General features: G+C 40.1%; 1 protein-coding gene across 1 annotated transcript; it reads left to right on the forward strand.

Annotated features, from left to right (window-relative positions):
* Positions 1-206: 206 nt before the first annotated feature.
* Positions 207-17761, forward strand: AKAP17A (A-kinase anchoring protein 17A). The gene is made up of 5 exons (XM_048859718.2): positions 207-348; positions 1966-3209; positions 11134-11282; positions 13829-14069; positions 15761-17761. The coding sequence occupies exons 2-5, from the start codon at positions 2448-2450 to the stop codon at positions 16673-16675; spliced, it is 2067 nt and encodes a 688-aa protein (XP_048715675.1). The 5' UTR covers positions 207-348; positions 1966-2447; the 3' UTR covers positions 16676-17761.
* The last annotated feature ends 1295 nt before the right edge of the window (positions 17762-19056 follow it).

Genomic DNA, 19056 nt, shown 5'->3' on the forward strand with positions numbered 1-19056 from the left:
GGGGGCGACTCCCGCCGGGCCGCAAAAGGCGGCGCTGCCACCGCCTCTCCGCCCGCCAGGGGGCGCGCGGCCGCATTCCGCGCTGGGCTTGCGCGGTTCTTTTTTCCCCCCTTCCTGGAACCATAGACGCGGAGGAGCGGCCCAGCCCGGCCACTTCCAGGACGCTCTGGAATCGCTCGCCCCCACCCCACCTCCTTCCCGCTGGTTGAGCCAACCAGGAAGCGGAAGTTCGGCCGCAGGGGTTTGTGGGACGCCGGGGAGCGGGGCGGCTGTTCTGTTTTCTTTTGGGTCCGATGCCGCCAGCGGCGGCGCCGGCCGCGGTTTGGAGGCCAGAGACCGACGTGGCGGGTGAGTCAGTCCTGGGGGCGGCGGGGGCCGCGGCTCGTAACCCTTCCGCTCGGGGTGCGGGCCGGGGAGCGCAGAGACCTGCCCGGGGTTAGATGTGACCTTTGACCCCCCATAAATATTCGCCGCCACCCCCGCTCCCCCCGGACTGTGGATCCGCCGCGCGGGCGGGGCAGAGTCGGGCGAGCGCCCCCGCTCGGTGCCCGGCGCCCCGCGGCCAGGGGCTCCCCAGGCTGCGGGGGGCGGGGGGAAGCGGCGGCCGCCGCCGCTGACCGAGGCTGCGCCCAGGGCCGGCCTGCGCAGCCTGCGGGGGCGCGTTTCAGCTCCCTGCGCAGCGCGAGGTTATTTTAAAGCTATGGACAGGTTGTGTCTGTCGGCTGAAACTTCCACCGTCGTGCAGAATTCTTGCGGGGCCGGGGGAGACTCCGACACCAAGCCCCTGCTGACCCGCTCGCTGTCGATTCAGAAAGTTAAAGCTTCTGTAATGGTTTAAAAAGACACATTTTCTACAGCGCGTGTCAAAATGTGCAAAGTAATTAGCTGTGAAACAAACTCTAATAAGGCGCCTGCCTTAACCCCGCTGCGCTGCCGCCCGGACTTTTAACAGCCCAGTCAGTGCTGCTGTCCGGAGCCGCCAGGGTCCCTTTTCGTCCGGATGATCCCATCGAAAACTGGACACCTGGCAACCCTACAGGGTCCTGATGTAATATTTCCATTGGACCATATGAACTGGAACCATAAACTCACTGAACATTAAATCCCACCAAATGAGGGTAGATCCATCCTCATCATCGTATCCACTCATTATACTCCACACCTGAACATAGCCATTATATGGACAACATACCCCATATCTCAGTGTCTGTACTTTGACCCGTTAAACTTTTACCCCCAATCGGGGAGATTGCAGATTATGTATTCCTTACGCCACCCGCTCCTAAACCGAATTTCGCACCCCTTGGTAAACTGTACCTTATTCCCTGATAACCAGAAACTTCTATGCCTAAACTCTGTACCGTTTACTTTTTACTTCAACATTATCTTAATAAAATTACTGTTCCAAATTCCCTTCATTTTACTTACCCTGGCCTGTGTCACGTGTGTGTTAGTGCCACTGGGGACCCAACACCTGGTAGGTTCTCAGTTAGCATTTTTCTTATTTTGCCGGTCTGTAAATTTCCCTTGTTATCGATGGAAATATTTTTTCATAGGTATGTGTGCGCAAGGTGAAATAGATGTTTGACATTTACAGATAAAATTCAACTTTTCCCCAGTCTGTTTATATGTTATGAATTATAATGGTTGTGTTTGTAAATCTCTGGCAGATCTGTGGGTGGTTATATGTATGAGCTCTCTCTTTAAAATTATCTTATGCTGTAGCTAAAACTCATAAATGTGATTTTAGAAAGAATGTTCTGTTGCCTATTAATTACACCAGCCCTTCTCCCCTCCCCCTTTGTGGCCCTAGTAAGCAAATGGGGATTTGTGTTGATGATTACCATCATAGAGAGGGGACCTCATTGTGTTGAAGTTGCACCTTGTGTAGTTTGTTCAGGTCTGAGCAAGAGTTATAAGACTAATTCTTCCCTATAAATGGACATCTGTTTTTTTTCCTTTCAGAATAAAGTCATCTAGTTGAGGATATGGAATTCTTCTTCAAGGCTGGACTGCTGCAGTATAACTGTTGCGAGTTGACACTCTAGTAATTCTGCTCATGTTAACACTAATAACTTCCACAGTGCTTCCTCCCGAAGCCTAGGTTTTTGTTGAGCCATTGAGTATCAAACCACACTTATTCATATCATCAGCTTTTCAGTTTCTCTGTGGACATAATTGTACTGCTTATGACTGTAGTATGTAAGTCTTGGAACGGAATTCATATATTGTGATGGTTAGAAAACAGTTTATAATGGCAATGCTGTTAATTTTAAATTCCCTAATTAACTCTCATGCCAAGAATCAATGGTTTTACTTGGTAACGTTTAAGTCTCAGAACCGGTCAATTATTTACAGATAAGGACCACGTTCGTCAGTTAGTGTCTCCTACAAGTTAACTGAGTATATATTTTTCTTACTGGTTTTATACTTTTTTTTTGTGTGCTATGGCGGCTGCTACAATAGTTCATGATGCATCAGAAGCAGTAGAGCTCTGTGCTTCCTATGGCTTATACCTTAAACCCATTACAAAAATGTCTATCAGCGTAGCACTTCCTCAGCTGAAGCAACCAGGAAAATCCATTTCCAATTGGGAAGTGATGGAAAGACTAAAGGGAATGGTGCAAACTCATCAGTTTTCCACACTACGGATTTCCAAAAGCACCATGGATTTCATCCGTTTTGAAGGAGAAGTTGAAAACAAGAGTTTGGTTAAGTCCTTTCTAGCATGCCTTGATGGCAAAACAATAAAACTTAGTGGTTTCTCTGACATTTTAAAAGTTCGTGCTGCAGAATATAAAGTTGACTTTCCTACTAGACATGACTGGGACTCCTTTTTCCGTGATGCGAAAGATATGAACGAAACTTTGCCAGGGGAGAGACCAGACACCATTCACTTAGAGGGGTTACCTTGCAAATGGTTTGCACTGAAGGACTCTGGCTCAGAAAAACCAAGTGAAGAAGTTCTTATAAAAGTATTTAAGAAATTTGGGGAAATACGTAATGTGGACATACCCATGCTGGACCCATATAGAGAAGAAATGACTGGTAGAAACTTTCACACCTTCAGTTTTGGAGGCCATTTGAATTTTGAAGCTTACGTTCAATATCGTGAGTATGTAGGTTTCATCAAAGCCATGAATGCCCTGCGAGGGATGAAACTGATGTACAAAGGTGATGATGGCAAAGCAGTGGCTTGCAATGTAAAGGTGAGGAACTGCGGAGTTATTTTGTAATAGACCTTAAGGGGAAAAAATACTGTTGAATGTCCTTTCCATGTACGTTAAATTCTACAGCTGCATTTTATTCTGATATCAAGTCAGATTGTTGATGAAGTGACAGCATAAAAACAGTCTCTTGCAACATCCGTAGTGGAATTTCAAAAGTAAGGTGTGATAGGGAGGTAAAATGTAATACACAAAATCCTGTACCAAATTAAAAAAAATCTTAACATTGGCATAACTCTTGGGCTAGGAGTAACACAATGACGGGAGCTAAATATGTGAACTAGGAACTATATGTTCCATTCTATGCATTCGATGAAGTGGGCTCTAGCCCACGATAGCTTATGCTCAAATAAATTTGTTAGACTCGAAGGTGCCACAAGTACTCCTATTCTCTTTGAACTAGGTCTGTGTTCTAATTGCCACATTTAATTTCTTAAACAACCAAACAAGCTGTGTTTGTAAATATTAATATTATTTTAATATTCCAGCACCATGAGTAATTTCAAACAGCCATAATTTTATCTTTAAATCAACCTTTCAGAGGTGGATTTTCTCCTCTATCCACTGCTCCACCAAAATGTGAAAAAAATACTTTGTCCTGAGGCTCCAGGACATTGAGATTAATTCTTGCCCCAGAAATAGCTTTACTATACAAAAATATCACAACGTTAAAGTCTCTTTACTCATGGCCTATAGGGTTAGAAATGGGAACTTTCCGGCTTTTCGGAGGAATACACATTTAACTATCACTAGCCCTGGAAGACCTGGAGTTACTGGTCATGACTTCTTTGTGTGTAGAAAAGTAAACTAAACTAGGTTTTTAAATGAGATTTTAAGAAGTTTTTAATGGTCCCTCTGAACCCTGTAATATTGGATTGACGGTGACTAAGATGTCTAGTATTACAGGCAGTGGTGTGTCAGAGAGAGAGAGTCCTAATAAAATATTTAAACTCTCTAAAATAGTTTTCCTGTAACAGGAGGCATTACAGGAGACATAAGTGTGGTAGATGGGTTTTATTGGCACATATTTAGGTTGTCATAGACTTTAAGGCTGCAAGGGACCATCATGATCATCTAGTCTGACCTCGCACATTGCAGGCCACAGAACCTCGCTCACCCATCCTCTAATAGACCCATAACCTCTGTCTGAAGTACTGAAGTTCTCAAATCATTATTTAAAGAGTTCAAGTTACAGAGACTCCACCATTTACACTAGTTTAAATCTGCAAATGACCCATGCCCTGCATGACAGAGGAAGGCAGAACCCGCCCTGGCAATCTCTGCCAATCTCATTTGAGGAAAAATACCTTTACAACCCCAAATATGGTGATCAGTTGGACCCTGAGCATGTGGGCAAGACCAATCAGCCAGACACCTGGGTAAGAATTCTCTATAGTAACTGAGAGCCCTCCCCATCTAATGTCCCATTTCCGTCCTTTCAGGATATTTGCTACTAGCAGTTGCAGATGGTGCACATGCCATTGTAGGCAATCTCACCATACCATCTCCATAAACTTATCGAGCTCAGTCTTGAGGCCAGTTAGGTATTTTGCCCTCACTGCTCCCCTTGGAAGGCTGTTCCAGAACTTCACTCCTCTGATAGTTAAATACCTTTGTCTAATTTCAAGCCTAAACTTGTCAGTGGCCAGTTTATATCTATTTGTTCTTGTGTTAATGTTGGCACTTAACTTAAATTATTTCCCTACCTCTCTGGTATTTATCCCTCTGATATATTTATAGAAAGCAATCATATGTCCCCTCAGTCTTCCTTTGGTTAGGCTAAACAAGCCAAGCTCTTTGAGTCTCCTCTCGTAAAGTAGGTTTCCATTCCTCTGATCATCCTAGTAGCCCTTCTCTGTACCTGGTACAGTATCTTTCTTAGGGCAGGTCTACAATACGGGGCTAAGTTGACCTAAGTTATACAACATACCTTAGGTTGACTTATTGCGGTATCTACACCGCACTGGGTCGACGGGAAAAACTCTCCCGTCGACTTACCTTATGCTTCTCATTCCAGTGGAGTACCAGAGTTGACGAGAGAGCACTCAGTGGTCAATTTATTTGGTCTTCAGTAGGCCTGCTAAATCGACCCCTGGTGGATCGATTGCTGCATGTCGATCCCTGTGTAAGTGGAGACAGGCCCTTAGACATGGGAGACCAGAGTTGCGCACAGTATTCTGGATGAGGTCTCACTAATAATTTGTATAAAGATACTAATACTTCTCTAGCTGTACTGGAAATACCTTGCCTGATGCATCCTCTTGCATTAGCCTTTTTCGCTGCTGCATCACATTGGCAGCTCATAGTCTTCCTGTGATCAATCAAAACACCAGGCCTTTTTCCTCCTCTCTCACTTCCAACGGGTAGTTCATCCATTCATAAATGGATCTGGAGAAAGGGGTAAACAGTGAGGTGCCAAAGTTTGCAGATGATACTAAACTGCTCAAGATAGTTAAGACCAAAGCAGACTGTGAAGAACTTCAGAAAGATCTCACAAAACTAAATGATTGGGCAACAAAATGTCAAATGAAATTTAATGTGGATCAAGGTAAAGTAAAAAGAAAAGGAGTACTTGTGGCACCTTAGAGACTAACCAATTTATTTGAGCATAAGAAGTGAGCTGTAGCTCACGAAAGCTTATGCTCAAATAAATTGGTTAGTCTTAGCCACAAGTACTCCTTTTCTTTTTGCGAATACAGACTAACATGGCTGTTACTCTGAAACAAGGTAAAGTAATGCACATTGGAAAAAATAATCCCAATTATACATACAATATGATGGGAGCTAATTTAGCTACAACTAATCAGGAGAGTCATCATGGATAGTTCTCTGAAGACGTCCACGCAATGTGCAGCTGCAGTCAAAAAAGCAAATGGGATGTTAGGAGTCATTAAATAAGGGTTAGAGAATAAGATGGAGAATATCTTATTTCCCTTGTATAAATCCATGGTATACCCACATCTTGAATACTGCGTACAGATGTGGTCCCCTCATCTCAAAAAAGATATACTGGCATTAGAAAAGGTTCAGAGAAGGACAACTAAAATGATTAGGAGTTTGTAATGGGTCCCATATGAGGAGAGATTAAAGAGGCTAGGACTTTTCAGTTTGGAAAAGAGGAGACTAAGGGGGGGATATGATAGAGGTATATAAGATTATGAGTGGTGTGGAGAAAGTGAATAAGGAAGTTATATACTTGTTCCCATAATATAAGAACTAGGGGCCACCAAATTAAATCAATGGGCAGCAGGTTTAAAACAAATCGAAGGAAGTTCTTCTTCACTCAGTGCACAGTCAACCTGTGGAACTCCTTGCCTGAGGAGGTTGAGGAATATAACAGGGTTTAAAAGAGACCTGGACAAATTCATGGAGGTTAAGTCCATTAATGGCTATTAGCCAGGATGGGTAAGGAATGGTGTCCCTAGCCTCTGTTTGTCAGAAGGTGGAGATGGATGGCAGGAGAGAGATCACTTGATCATTACCTGTTAGGTTCACTCCCTCTGGGGCACCTGGCATTGGCCACTGTCAGTAGACAGGATACTGGGCTGGAAGGACCTTTGGTCTGACCCAGTATGGCCATTCTTATGTTCTTAGGTAAGTCCCTAGGTTACAGTAAAAATTCTTGTTAGCCCCTAAGTGCATGATGTTGCACTTTGCACTATTAAATCGATCGATCCCATTTCTATACTCCAGTTTTCAAGGTCCAGTTTACCTTTTGTAAAATCATGTTGTATTTTATCCCAATTAAAGTTTACCTCTAGTCCTTAACTACTTTCTCTTTCAAAATGTGTTCCAACACCTTGCATATAATTGAGATCAAACTACCTGGCTTGTAATTTCCTGCATCACTTTTTTTGCCTTTCTTAAAAATAGGTACTATATTACAATTCTCCAGGCATAGGATATGAACCCTGTGGGTGTATGTATGGGTTGGTTAAAAATTCCTTTTATTGGGCTTCCAATTTCATGTGACAGTTCCTTCAATATTCTTGGATGGAGATTATCCAGGCCCCTCCATTTGGTCCCATTAAGCTGTTTGATCTTGGCTTCATTAATTTCTACTTCCATATCCTCATTTCCATTAGCCACTCCACCACTACCCCTAAACTCTTCATTACAGTTATTTAAAAACTGAGATAAAGTATTCATTTAGGTGTTGGGCCATGCCTGTATTATCTTTAACCCCCCCACATGGTCAGTGCTTGGTGGTCCCAATTCTTTTTTCCTTGATTTCTTATTTGTATGACTATAGAACCTTTTGCTGCCAGTTTTAATTTCCTTTGCAGTGTCCAACTCTGCTTGGATTTTGGCCTTTCTCACTTTTCCCCCTATACTTTCTGACTTCCAATACTTAGCTTTACTTCCTGATCCAGCCCATCTTCTATTCCTTGTAGGCGTCCTGCCTTAATAACCTGTTTGAGATGCTTGTTCATCCTGTTTGGTCTGCTACCCTTCACTACAATTTTTTCCCCCTTGCTTGTGATGCAGGCTTCAGATAGCTTCTGCAACTTTTCCAAGCCTCCTACACATTCAGATCCTTGAGTTTTCAGCCTAGTCCACTTCCTTTAATTTTTTAAAGTTTGCCCTTTTGAAATGAAGGACCCTAGTTGCAGACCTATTTTTGTTTATCCTTCCATTTAGTTTAAACTTAATTAGCTCATGCTCACTCAAACCAAGGTTGTCCCCTACAACCAGTTCTTCTCACTATTCACCATTAGCAAATCTAAAATGGAATTACCTCTTGTTGGTTTGGTGACTATTTGGTGAAGAAATCTGTCAGCTATCACATCCAGGAAAATGTGGGCCCTACCATTATTAGTAGCATTTGTCCTCCAATATATATCTGGGAAATTACTCTCCCATAATCACACAATTCCCAGTAGTACCTATTTCATTAAAAATATTAAGGAGGTCTCTATTCATATCCAGATCAGATCCTGGGGGTGTGTCGCATTCCCCAAGTGCTATCCGTGGCGACCATCTGGTCACTTTTTTTCCCCCAAGTGGTTTGGCTCAAATGGACTCTTGTTTTATCCATTCCGTCACTTCTGATTTCTTTACAGTTTACCTCCTAAGTAATATACAATGCTACTTCACCACCTTTATCTTTATTTCTGTCTTTCCTGAACAGCACATTCCCTTCAATCCCTGTACTCCAGTCATGACTACAATTCTACCATGTTTCTGTTGTCCCTATAATATCTGGTTTCACTTCCTGTACCATTAGTTCTTGTACCTCCATTTTGTTAGCCAGGCTCATTGCATTGGTGTACAAACATCTTAGTTATTTCTGCTTGTCTGTACTCAGATTCCTCACCCAGTTGGGTACAGTCATTCTACTGTCAGCAGATAGATAAACGATACTATCGTCATTAGTATTGGCATTATCTTTTCTCTTGATGTCCATTCTCCTACTCTTTCTCCATTGCTGTATCCTCTTTCTTGATTTTCCTCCTGCTCAATATTAGTATTAGGCATGGATATTATATGAGCATCTCCCAACCGTATCCCCAGATTCCTAGTTTAAATCTTTTAATCAATTGTGCCAGCCTCCATCCCAGAAATCTATTTTCCTGCCTATTCAAGTAGAGGGCATTCCATGAGAACAGTCCTCTGTCCATGAATGACTCCCAGTGGTTCAGCATTCCAAAACCCTCCTTGTAGCACAGCCTGAGCCATCTGTTGATCATCGTAATCTTGTCTCGCCTTCATTCTCCTCTTCTAGGGACAGGCAGAATCCTACTGAAGATCACCTCCGCCTCCGTTTCCTTAAGTGTCTTCTCCATAGTTTCCTTTGATGCATTCCCCTGAGAATCTAGCATTATAATTTGTTCCCATGTGAATGACAATGAGTGGATTCTTTCCTGCTTCCATTAGGATCCTTTTTAGCCTAAGGTCCACATCCCGTATCTTAGTACCCAGCAGATATGTCCTGGGGTCAACTCTCCGCATATGGTGCCTCTTTCTGACTGCTGTGCGGATTAGCTCTTTCCAGGTCTGAGGCCCCCTTCTGCTGCTCACTGCATGCCCTGCTGCTGCTCTCTTGCTCTCTCTCGCTCTGTGCAACCCAGGATGCTCCCTCTTTGTGACTTGGGCCTCTGGCCAGATCACTATGCATGTTTCCCCCTTCTGGAGTATCAATTTACTTACCAGCAGTTTTAGGCAGTCTTCTCATTCACTGCCCCTATAGTGCCACTTCCCCTGTGGCTGGGTTCCAGCTCCACCCTCTCCTCTGGATTCGAGCTGAGGGATCCTCTAATCAGTAGCAAAGTCTTCATCATCCTGAACCTTTTTCCTTTTTCCCTCAACCTTTCCTAATCATGGCTTCCCCATCTCTGGATTTGCTAGCACAATCTCCCTTCTTACATTGAGTAACTGCAGACTAATTTCTGTTGTCCCGAACACAGCTCTCTTGTCCCAGGGAGTGACTGCAGACTATTTACCTGCAGTCCCTTTCCACTATCAACTCCTTTGCATTATATATGCCCTGCCTGTTCCTGCACAAGTGAGCTTCCACTAATTAAGGCTTTCCGCTCAGCCTTAATTCCCCCATCTTGCAGCCTAATAGGTTAATTGTCCCCTCTGGCCTACGTTAACCTATTCAGCGTGAGTGCGGGGAGCATACCCCATCACAAGACAGAGCACCTTTCTCTTCTCCAGATCAGCTCTGATCATCTAATTGCTTTGTGTCTGCGTGGCCTGTACATCTCAGATTTACCCATAAAACTCTTTAAGAGCACACTGCCAGTGTATTTGTGTGTGTGTATTTATGAATACACGTCACACGCGGAACTTAAACTATATATTTGTTCAGCACATTCCTAGGAAAACTAAAGAAAATTAAACTTTTAAAATACAACTCCTTTTTAAAGAGGGGTAACAAGATACAACATTAAAGTAAAAAATCAGCAAACCTCTGTAGAATGAAAATAAATGCAATTTATACAACTGAGCAGACATCTGAATTGTATTTGAAGTGCAGATATAAGCAAAATTTATGAAAAATTTGTTGCATTGTGTGATCTCAACCCATTTTTAAACTGTCCTTGAAAATTTAATAAAAATATATTTCCATGATACCTGAAAATCTGGCATATTTATCTTACTGCTTCTGTCACGATAAAAGGCTTGTTTTTGCAGCCACTGCTCATCAATTAGAATAGCAAGGCTATTATAACAAATTTGAAAGGCCATACTATCAGATAACAGATGTGTCATGGGTGTATGATGTCTACAGAGACAAAGGCCAAATTTTTAAGTATTAATTTGATGGCTATATAATGAGGTATAATATTCTCCTACTTTGCAGTTATAGGGGGTTGATGTTCAGAAGACAGTTTAAAATTGAAATTTATTATTTTAGGTTAAGCTCACTAGGATTCACTTTTTCAAATGACAAATACCAGTACTACTTTTGAATAGAAAAACATGAATAAATTCAATTTCAGACAGAATCTAAATTCATGGAGCACAAGAAAATAGTATTTAGTTTTCTTTTTTTAATTTGGCTTAGTAAGATTTGCTTTGACATGTTTTAAGTAGGGAGCCATGCACTTACGATTTGATAATTGAGTAAAATGTGGGCTTTGTTATGAAAAGCAAGTCAGTCAATAGTATGCAGTTCAGAAAGTATCCCGTAAGGTTCATGGAAAAAGTTTGAATGTGTTGGAGCTACACATTAAATTGTTTGTATACTTTTTACTGGATAAATCCCCAGGCTCATGAGTAAAATATTTTTACTTTTTCTCACATGACAAGACTTGCAAGAACAAGCATAAAAAAATCCAAAAGTCCCCAAACCTTAGTTTTCAGGATGAAGTGAAAGCAAAGCTGACACTTAAATGTACTAGATTAGAATTGTTTTTTACCTCTTAAACTCATTGTTTCTTAATTGTGCTCTGTAAAGGTTTCCTTTGACTCAACAAAACACCTGAGTGATGCATCAATTAAGAAACGGCAGCTTGAACGGCAAAAGCTTCAAGAGCTTGAACAACAAAGAGAGGAACAAAAACGCAGAGAGAAAGAAGCTGAAGAGAAGAAAAAGGAGGAGGAAAGGTAGATCTAACTTATATCTACATTTTTTAATTTTAATGATAAAATACAATAAAACTGCATTTCCTTCCCCTTATCTCCTTCGCATTAGGAATGAATGAATGAGCAATTGGACTAAATTTCAGTCTCTTGCAGGGCTAAAACTTTGGGTCCCCACATTTCTTCATTCCATTCAAAATGAGGAATGTTTAATTTGATCATATTATAACTTCACTTTTATATACAGTTAGAACTTCAGAGTTACAAACACCAGAGTTACAAACTGAACAATCAACTACGCATCTCAGAAGTACACAATGAGGCAGCAACAGAGACCCTCCCCCCGCCCAAAGAAGGCAAATACAGTACAGTACTACGTTAAATGTAAACTACTACAAAAGTAAAGGGAAAGCAGCATTTTTCTTGTGCATAATAAAGTTTCAAAGCTGCATTAAGTCAATGTTCAGTTGTAAACTTTTGAAAGAACCACCATAACGGTTTGTTCAGAGTTATGAACAATCTCTGTTTTTCACTCTGTTACTCTGAGGTTTTACTATACTTTTTGTTTCTCATGCTGCACTAGCAATCATATTTCTAACCCAAAAAAAGTTAATTTATGGGCACATACAGAAACAAAAATCCAATCTTATGTTAAAACTGACATACGCAATCAGTTACAAAGTGTTTTGACTAGTTCAGTAAAGATATTAAATGGTCTTTAAGTTTGGTATTGACTCAAAATATATTGTTAGATTTAACTATTCAGTCTTCTAAATCAGAGTCCCATTTTTTTCCCTGGAGACTCTTCACAGAATTCTCCAAACATAATATTAAAATCTCTTTATCTTGCAACTCTCTACTTTTAAACGTGTTTTGATCACTTACGTTAGTGGTGCGAGCAAATCAGATTCCAAATTCTTAATCCTCTTCTAATTTCGAAATACCTTAGTAATAAAAGGCAGAGTTTTTCAGTTGTTTCAAGAGTTAGTTATGTTTTCCAAATCTTTTAAGACCAGTTTTCCTATAAACTATCTTCAACTGGTAGAAACTGTTGCAGATCCTTACTCTACTTGCAGATTTTAATTTTTGATCCTGTGCAATGCAATCTGGAGCTGAGATGGCCATCACTGAAGTTGAAAGTTTGGTAAATTTATTATAATACCTATAATTTCTTATAATTCTGCATAACGTTATTGTTTCTGGACTATTTTAAAACGTGTTTAAACTAAAGTGGATGATTTTGATAAATATATATACCAATGCTGGTAACAAACTAAAAGCTTTTACTGTTAAAGATAGTGAGTAAACATCTTCACCTTTGAAAATCCTCATTCACATCAGAAGTACTATATGGGCAATTAACAATGGTAAGGTAACATATTATGTTTGATTTTCAGTTGTGGTGGGTTTTACATTCCTAGAAGCAGTCATTCCTCTAAGCCCCAGTTGTTGTGTTGCCATTGTTCCTAGAAGACAGCTGACCAGAATGACAACTATGTATTAGTTCTGAGGAAGGAGGGTTCAGGCAGTGAGAGAGCCAAAATAAAGTGAGCTAGTTTGATATTTTGATGGAAAGGTACTTCCTAGAACTGGATAATTGAACTATTTAAACTACAGTGATTTGGTTTAGCTTGGATCATGAAGTTTTTAAAATCTGTTTTCTAGATAGAAAATTGGAAGACCATGTGCTAATTGTACAAGTAAATCATTTTATTGAAATGGCTGTGCTTTAACAAAGCTTGTTGCTTTTTAATGTAGATAGGTTTTTTTCAGGGATGGGATATAAGTTTTAGAATGTATTACTAGGAAAAAAGTATGTGTATACATACAAATATCTCAGGGATGCCAGGTATATATGGACCATAAATCTGATGGTACCAAATCATTTCAGCGATTGTATGTTAAGGAAGCTGGAGCCCATGCATCAGTGATCTTTTTTTATCATTTAGATGATAGATAACTCTCAAAGAGCACTGTTCTTCACCCTTTAATAAAGCAAAACTATTGACTTGAACAGAAATTTTGCCTGAGTAAGGAAGCTAAGTTGTCTAGATCCATTTACTTTTGTGTGGTTAAAGTAGAATTCTTCAGTGGAAGCTGCTGCCTCTTTCTGAAAATCATGCCACTGTTTAGGCACGTATTCTCTTGAAAATCTGGGCCTTTGCAACTATCTGCACATTTTAAAATTGATACCTGCTCAAAGTTTTTCTTCTGGAGGATGGATTGCCCAGCCAACTGACTCAAAATGACTGTATTTCTAATTTGAGCAGTAAAATGCTGTATGATCTTACTTGTGTTGGTTCCTAAAACATCTGATATTTAGATTTTTGCTTATGCCTAGAACTGTCTATCTGATGTCAGTTTGGTTTTGTGTGGGAAGGGAAATGTTTAAAGATGTTCACTGAATGCATATCTGATGTTTCCTACTTCTGTCTAGCTGTCAGCAATCAATAAGACCTGTCTTTCTTGAAAAAAATAACAAAATCCTTTATTTTTAACTTAAATTGTAATACAAGTCAAAATCCAAAATTGTTCTTGTCATAGCTAATGTACAAATTAATCACTCTTAGGAAACAGAAGGAACTTGAAGAACTTGAAAGAGAGAGAAAAAGAGAAGAGAAGTTACGCAAAAGAGAACAGAAACAGAAAGATCGTGAAGTTCGTAGAAACAAAAAGAAACTTGAAAAAATGCAAGCAGAAGAGCAGAAAAAACTGCAAGAGAAAATAAGACTAGAAGAGAGGAAGCTCCTGTTAGCGCAAAGAAATCTTCAGTCCATTAGACTAATTGCAGAACTGCTTAGCAGAGCAAAGGTAACTTTGAAAAGCTGTCTTTTCCATATTATTTCAAGAGCTAACAAAAATGAAAACTGGTAGAGTAAAATTTTAAGTGACTTATGTGTTCATAAGCCAAACCATTTAGCTATTACATGTGCCAACAGTCACCCCTCTGAATATTATGGATTGTGAACTCACAAGAGCCTGTCTTGAAGCCATAGGATGTTTGCCTATGCATCTGTTCCCTAGGAAGGCAGGGATGGAGTAAAAAGAGAACCTGAAATTATTGACCTGAATAACATTGTGCATCAGGTGAGAAAAGAGGCCTGCTCACTACTTTGAGATCCAAAAAAAGAAATGTGTGGAAACCATGGCATAAAGAACTGAGCAGGGGACTAAGACAGAGGATTCCAAGTTTTAATTTTGGCTTTGCCACTGCATCACTTGTGGCCTTGAGCAGTTCACTTAACTGCTCTCTTTCCCATTTATTAAGTGGGGATTATTGTGGTTTCTTTTATTAATGTTTGAAAAGTACTTTTGGAAAAGCAGGTGTAACAATATTACAAAAATACAGATATCTGTTATCCACTGACAGTGATGGTGACTTGTCAAATCATGTTTGAGTCTGCAGTCGTCAACATTGTTTCCATATGTTCCCTAAACAGGACGCAATATTGTCTTATTTCTTGAAAAAGTTGTAATCACAGATATTTTGGAGTAATGGCTAATGTTTAGTAACTGTTTTAAGTAAGCAGAAATGCACAGCTTTGTTTCTTGCTGCCATCATACATGAGGGGTGTTTTAATCTGTATATTAGCATAAACGTAGCATTAACATTTTAACGCAGCATTCCTTTCCATACATCACATTATCATATGTACATCACATAGTAATTCCTGAGCTCTTGATCCCCACTGAGAGAGAGTCTCACTCCAAGTAAAATAATGCTTAGAGAATTTTTATAAGATTTTCCTTTTTTTAAAAAAATCTAGATTCTTATAGTGTGTTCATCACTGTGGTTCATCAAAGTTGTCTAGATACTACTGTGTTGTGCACTGAAGCAATGCCTGAGGATATCAATTATTGCACCATTTTCTGTGGATAGCTGTCTTTCCCTTCACGCCTAGGGTAAAACTTGCAAAGGACTGAACTAAGCCTCTTTTGTTTAGGGTCAAAGTAAGGTAAATCTGATATTTAAATCACACAGTATTGCTGATTGTATTAAACATTTACATACTTAACAGAATAAAAACTTCAATTTTTGTAACTTACCTGAAGCATCTAAACCCATTCAATACTTGAGTTTTGTGACTGCCAACAAAATCACTAATCCCAGTGCTGGTTACTGTAACATTGACACCTGTCCACTGGGAACTGGACGAAGCTCAACTCATTTGATATAGATTCCTGAATAGTTGTTGGATAGTAATGATTTTTGCTCATATTGGGTTCGGACGAGTAACCTGGAGGCGAAAAGTACCAAGTCACATTACCAGTTACTTAAACTGAGCTGGCTGCTTTTTCATTTCAGCTTTATTTGTTGAACAATATCCTTAGTGCACAGCGTTATGTAAATTATTTTTTTTTAAATGGTTCCCTTTTTTTACAGGCTTCCCTTGTATATGAAAAATTCTGATTTCTTTAACAGAGAGATTTTTGGGAGACATAAGCAAATTTATAAACTTTCTTTCTCATTCATTTTCTCCCTCCCCCTGAATGTCTTTCAGGCAGTAAAGCTTCTGGAGCAGGAACATAATGAAGAAAGAGTCCGTCTTCAGGAGTTGGAAGAGAGACGAAGGCTGCAAGAGGCTGAACTCAGACGTGTAGAGGAGGAAAAAGAGAGAGCACTTGGACTGCAAAGAAAAGAGAAAGAGCTAAGGGAGAAGCTATTAAGCAATCTCCTGAGCAAGAAAACAGATGACACACATCAGAGTAAGGAAGAAACTAAAGCATCTCAGTCTGGCCTGTTGAAAACTGTTGTGGGTGGTCCACAGATTGTGTCATCCAGCTGTATAACATCTACCTCGGTACAGTCCATTATGGGTAAACCAAATCAGGCCTATCAGAGGGAACTAATATCCAATGAAAGTGTGAACTCTCAATCCAAGTATTTAAATGGAAACCTTCACAAGGAAGCTAATGTTAAGGAAAGCAACAAACTTAATTTCAATAGCACCGAAAGCTCTTCTGATAAAAGGAGTTCAGGTGTGCTTTCTTGTATTCCTGCCAATAACCTGCAACACAAGAGTACACCAAGCTATGACCAGAATGCGTGCAGGAAGGACTTATCCTCTGAGCAAGGCAAGTGTAACAAAGAGCCAAGTAAGGGGAGGAGCCATTCACGTAGTGACACAAGTGTTGATAATAGCAAAGATAAAAAGGAAACGAGCAAACACAGAAGAGACTTGAGTAGTCAAGATGAAAAGTGTAGGAAAGAAAGAAGACTCCATAAATACCCTAGCAAAAGTCGCAGCCCTCACCAAAGAAGCTTGAGCCCAGATCGCACCCAGCATAAGAGGGCCTCTAGTAGTGAGAGTAGACAAGATAAAAAAGAGAGAAGTCATGGTCACAAAAGCTTGGCCAAGAAACGAAAGCACCGAAAGAGATCATTGAATAAGCAGAGAAGTCCTTGGAGTAGGTAATAAAGGAAGTCACCTTCAAAAAAGGCCATTACAGGACAGATCAGGGCCAGAAAGTTCTGAAGTAGGTCTCAGCTGTGTGACTACTGCGGGGAAAAGATGAAGTTGCTGTTTGGTGACTTATCTAACTTGAATCTAGTTCATGGAACCAAGATACAGATAACTAGATTTTGATGTTTCTTCATGATCAGTTTTGTCTCCTTTTTTTTACGTTACGACAGTGCTGTAGATATAACCGTATGTGCTTGAGTTTCTACAGTGCTGATAACCAACCTAACTTGGTTTTCATTAGTTTCCATTTTCTGAATCTTTTGATTAGATCACTTAGTTTCTAATGTCTGCAATCACAACATCCTCTGAATTAGGAGAGATATAGGTGTCAGTTATCAGGATTCCAGTCTTGGCAAGTAATTGTGTACAAAATATTTGACTACAAACCGTTCCTTATGCACTCAATGAAAAAACATGTAGCAAAGCAGAATTTTGGCTAATTGAGCCGGGGGCAGTATTTTTGTATGAAATTTGAAAGTGACCATAATATTGACAGAATATCTTTTAAACTGTGCTGCAATGCCTCCATTGTTCTTTGAGGTGTGTTTACTTTGTGGAAAATCACAAGGCCCAAATGATCACTTATATATTTCAGCATTCTTTTCTATTTCAGAATAGTTGCACTATTATGCTTTTAGAACACCAGGAAATATTCAAAAATGGCCAGAAAGCTGGTCTATGTCATGTCTTTAAAATGTTTTGGCTGTTTCTAATTATTTAAAATAGTATGGAAACAGTTAAATTTATGTTTCAAGTACATAAAGATGTGTTGTTTTTTGAAAAGGGGCCTTCTTGCTAAATTATTTTTTACTTGCAATGTTCAGATTCAAGGATGCAATTTATCTCGTTAAATAATTTTTATAACGTTTTGCTTCTAAAACTGAAGCTCAGGAATCTTAAAACATCTTGTAACATGAAGGTGAGAGAACAGTTTAGTCTTCATTTTTATGGTAAACTTGAAAAATCTATTTCCAGTAAACCCAAATTGCTGTTTTCATATGTCAGTACATTAAAATTTGCAAAAGTACTATATTAAAACTTGCTTTGTTGTGAGATTTTGTTTTGAAAAAATTATTTGAAGGTGTAGTTCAGTAATGAAATTGACACATCTTTTGAGATATCCCTGTAATTCTCAACTATATTGAATGAGATCACTAACTTTGTAGTGTTCATTTTGGGTCAGAACGTATGATATATGGCTACTTCCTGGAGTCAGTACAAACAATAAGGACACTGGTGTGCAGCCCAGTTACTTCCCCCAACGGGATGGGTTTCTACCAACCTGCTGTTGGTGAGCTCTGTGTAAGGGGGTTAGATTTTCTTATTAGCCTGTGTCTGTGAAAACTTTTCACCTTCCCCTAAATTTAAGCTGCTGAAAAAGGAGCCATTCCCCCAACCCTCTGCATTTTCATTGCCATGTGACTACTGTACCCCACCCCTCGGCTTTTTGAGCCTTCCTTCCTGCTGAATAGCTCCTGTACCTTTGTCATCTGTTTTTAGAGCTGGGCAAATAACTGGTTTTATTTTTCATTCTCTGGGAGTTCCGAAAAATAAAATAAAATAAAATAAAATAGTTCAGGCTCAATGGAAACAGATTTTTTTCTTTTTAATTTTGGCTGGATTGAAAACATGTCACGTAGGTTGAATGAAACATTTTGTTTTAGGACATTTAAAAATTTTTTTATTTTTTTTAAAGCAAAAAAAAATAATGGTGGCTTAGATTCAAAAGCAGTGGTAGCAGTGGTTCCTGCCTTAGAGCCTAGTGGATAGGGCACTCACCAAGGATGTGGGGGAGAGACCCAGGTTGGAATCCCTGCTCCGGAGCAGGGACTTGAACCCAAGTCTCCCTCTCCCAGGTGAGCACCTTGACCTTTGGGCTACTGGCAGTTCTGGGGTGAGTCTCTCGATCTCTCCCATTGAAGCAGTTCCACTTTGCATAAAATACTTCAATAGTGATAGGAGCAGAGAGAGAGTGTGTGTGATTCTATAGTATGGTGGTTAGGTCACTCATGGGGGTGAGGGGAACACCTGGGTTCCAGTTCCTGTGCCAAAGAATATTTATACAGAGTGGAACAGCTTCAACAGGAGATCGAGAAAGACCCTTCCAGAATCTCTGATAGCCTGGTGATTAGGGAACTCAAGTGTGTGTGTATTAGGATAATCTGTGTGTGTGTGTGGTGGTGGTGGTAGTGTCAGGGGAGATTTGGATTCAAGTCCCTGTTCCTAAGCAAGAAATTGAGCCTGAATCTTCCACGTTGCAGGTGCGTGGGCTAACGGTTAAAAGGGGGACAGTGGTGCCACTACTATGCCAGTGGTTTTGTGACCAATGCCTA

The sequence above is a fragment of the Caretta caretta genome, chromosome 1 (assembly GCF_965140235.1).
Source record: "Caretta caretta isolate rCarCar2 chromosome 1, rCarCar1.hap1, whole genome shotgun sequence".
Lineage (NCBI taxonomy): Eukaryota > Metazoa > Chordata > Testudines > Cheloniidae > Caretta > Caretta caretta.

What these genes read in the sequence shown, in the direction of transcription:
- AKAP17A (XM_048859718.2), top strand. Translation starts at nt 2,448, where the DNA reads ATGGCGGCTGCTACAATAGTTCATGATGCATCAGAAGCAGTAGAGCTC. An exon ending in CAGTGGCTTGCAATGTAAAG is followed by an intron (nt 3,210 to 11,133) that starts GTGAGGAACTGC and finishes TGCTCTGTAAAG; the next exon opens with GTTTCCTTTGACTCAACAAA. An exon ending in AACTGCTTAGCAGAGCAAAG is followed by an intron (nt 14,070 to 15,760) that starts GTAACTTTGAAA and finishes AATGTCTTTCAG; the next exon opens with GCAGTAAAGCTTCTGGAGCA.